The following is a 2,879-nucleotide window of genomic DNA, read 5'->3' as shown; positions in this document are numbered from 1 at the left end:
ATGTCCAACATCCATATGTTCTCACTATGGAGCTATTGTCTGGTACGAAGAAAGGGATGATAGGAGCAAAAAACCTATTAATCCTAAATTCTCCATATGTTGTCAGAATGAAAAGGTTCAATTGCCTCTTCTAAAAGATACTCCAGAATTTTTGAAGAATCTTTTGGATTGCAATGGAGGGTCAAAATCGTTAAATTATATGGAAAACATCAGTATTTACAACTCAATGTTCGAGTTAACATTGGTGGACAAGTTCAGAGCTCAGTTAATGATGGAAAGGCACCCTTTGTTTATAAAATAAAAGGGCAAAATCACCACAAAATTGGAACATTGCTTCTAGCTGAAGGAGTATGTCCAAGGTTTGCACAGTTGTACATACATGATACTGAAAATGAAGTCACCCACAGGTTGAACTCTCTTAGTAAGAAAATCAGTTTTTTAGCTTTGCCCCCCCAGAACTTTGGCCAATTAGCTCTACCCCCCCTCCCCCCAAGATCACACCACATCCAAGTCAACTATTATCTTTTTGGTCAATGCATGTGAAAAGACTTCATTGCCCTTTGCCCTTTTAATAGTTTTCTAGCTTTGCCCCCCAAAACTTAGGCCAATTAGCTTTATCCCCCCAGTTCTTTCATCTAGAGGTTTACCCCCCAGAACTTAGGCCAATTAGCTTTACCCTCCCCCAATTCTTTCATCTAGAGGTTTGCCCCCTTAAGACCACAACACATCCAAGTCAACTGAGTTTGACTATAATGTTTTTGGTCAAGACAAATGAAAAAACTCTAATTCCCTTTTCTATGTATAATTACATAAATACCCTGTGACTTTGGCAAATACAAAATTAGAATTCAAATCATCTATGACACATGTCATGATCTTGTGAACTCTATCCGACAGCCATACACCACTCTAAGGGTGTGGATGTCATTTGATAAGGATTGATATATAATAAAATATATAATTTATTTATTTATTTTTTATTGTATAAAATATTATATAAAATTATAAACTAATAATATAAAATTGTAATAACAAAATAATAATAATAAATGATAAATATATATATATTTATACTAGTTTTTATAGTGGTAAAATGAATTATTCAAAGCAAATAAAATTTTAATTAATTTTAATTTTCGGATTGGATATTATCCGATATCCGATTCGGATATCTGAAATCGGATTCGGATAATTTTTTTAATATTCGTCGGATTCGGATACAACCATATCCGAATCCGAACCTATCTGTTTGCACCCCTAGATGGTAGTGATGGTGTATAGCCATCGGATATAGTTCACAAGATCATGACATGTGTCCTAGATGATTTGAATTCCAATTTTGTATTTGCCAAAGTCACAGGGTATTTATGTAATTATACCTAGAAAAGAGCATTAAAGTCTTTTCATTTGTCTTGACCAAAAACATTACAGTCAAACTTAGTTGACTTGGATGTGTTGTGGTCTTAGGGGGGGGGGGGGGGGTAAACCTCTAAATGAAAGAACTAGGGGGTAAAGCTAATTGGCCTAAGTTCTGGGGGGGTAAATCTCTAGATAAAAGAACTGGGGGGATAAAGCTAATTGGCCTAAGTTCTCGGGGTAAAGCTAGAAAACTATTAAAATAGCAAAGGGCAATGAAGTCTTTTTACATGCATTGACCAAAAAGATAACAGTTGACTTGGATGTGGTGTGATCTTGGGGGGGGGGGGGGGTTCTGGTGGGTCAAGCTAGAAAACTATAAGAAAATTGTTAAGAGGAATCCAAAATATGCTTTAGATTCTAGCATTGTTTAAGGATTGATAAATATGTTGAATGTTACTAACGAACTCATCAAGACCTATAGAATGGCAATGGATAGATTTAAAGAATGTCATATGGCCGACGTCAGCATACAATTGATTAATAGAAGACAAAAAGATGGGAGACTTTATAATTTGCCATCATCAAAAGAGATAGTTGGTCTAATTGTTGGTAATGGTGATGAATTTAATGAGCATAGATATGTTATTGTGGACAAGAAAGGATTTGGCTTGAAGAGAATCAACGAATTGCTTCCAAGTTTCATGGCAATGCAGTATCCAGTTTTGTTCCCCCATGCTAAAGATGGATACATACTTGACATTCCATATAGAAACAATGTAGTAGTTGGAAAAAGAAAAAATATTAGCATGAGAGAATACTATGCTTTTAGATTACAACTCAGACGCAATGAAAGGCTAGACTATAGTTCATGGGAAAAAATTGAGACAGCAACTTTGTGTAAATGCTTATACAGCTGTTGAACAAAATAGAATGGATTGGGTTCGAAATAATCAACAAACAATTCGTGCAGAATTGTATCAAGGATTAGTAGATGCAGTTGTTGCTGGTGACACGATGCCTAGTATTGTAGGCAAACGATTAGTTCTTCCTTCATCTTTCGCAGGTGGTCCGAGGTACATGGTACAGAACTATCAAGATGCCATTACAATATGCAGGCACACAGGTTCCCTAGATCTCTTCCTTACTTTTACATGCAACCCTAAATGGCCAGAAATCCAAAGATGTATTGACATGATAGCTCCTGGTTATAAACCATAAGACTTTCCTAATATTGTTGCAAGAGTTTTTGAGATGAAATTTGATAATGTGTAAAACGATAGTTTTACCTACGAATAAGTAACGAGACTCAAACGCAAGTAAAACTAAAACTATTTAAGTTCTTATGTTATCAAAGTTTTCTACTCTCGAGTCTATTGCAATATAGTTAGAATAGAAAGTTCATTCCACTCCTAGTTCTTTAGAATTTACGTTAACTAAGATTATCAGTTCTATCAAAGTCGATGAGAGTAATGATGAAAATTATATTAATCAAGATGCGATAATTCAAACTACTAAAATAC

General features: G+C 34.9%; 1 protein-coding gene across 1 annotated transcript; it reads left to right on the top strand.

The window, feature by feature from the left end:
* Positions 1-1,841: 1,841 nt before the first annotated feature.
* Positions 1,842-2,279, top strand: LOC147515704 (uncharacterized). Its single transcript, XM_086593017.1, has one exon. The coding sequence runs from the start codon at positions 1,842-1,844 to the stop codon at positions 2,277-2,279; it is 438 nt and encodes a 145-aa protein (XP_086449143.1).
* The last annotated feature ends 600 nt before the right edge of the window (positions 2,280-2,879 follow it).

Source organism: Coptis chinensis, chromosome 2 (assembly GCF_015680905.1).
Source record: "Coptis chinensis isolate HL-2020 chromosome 2, ASM1568090v1, whole genome shotgun sequence".
Taxonomy (NCBI): Eukaryota; Viridiplantae; Streptophyta; class Magnoliopsida; order Ranunculales; family Ranunculaceae; genus Coptis; species Coptis chinensis.
Note: the sequence above shows the minus strand (reverse complement) of the source record. Positions and strands in the feature narration are given on the sequence as shown.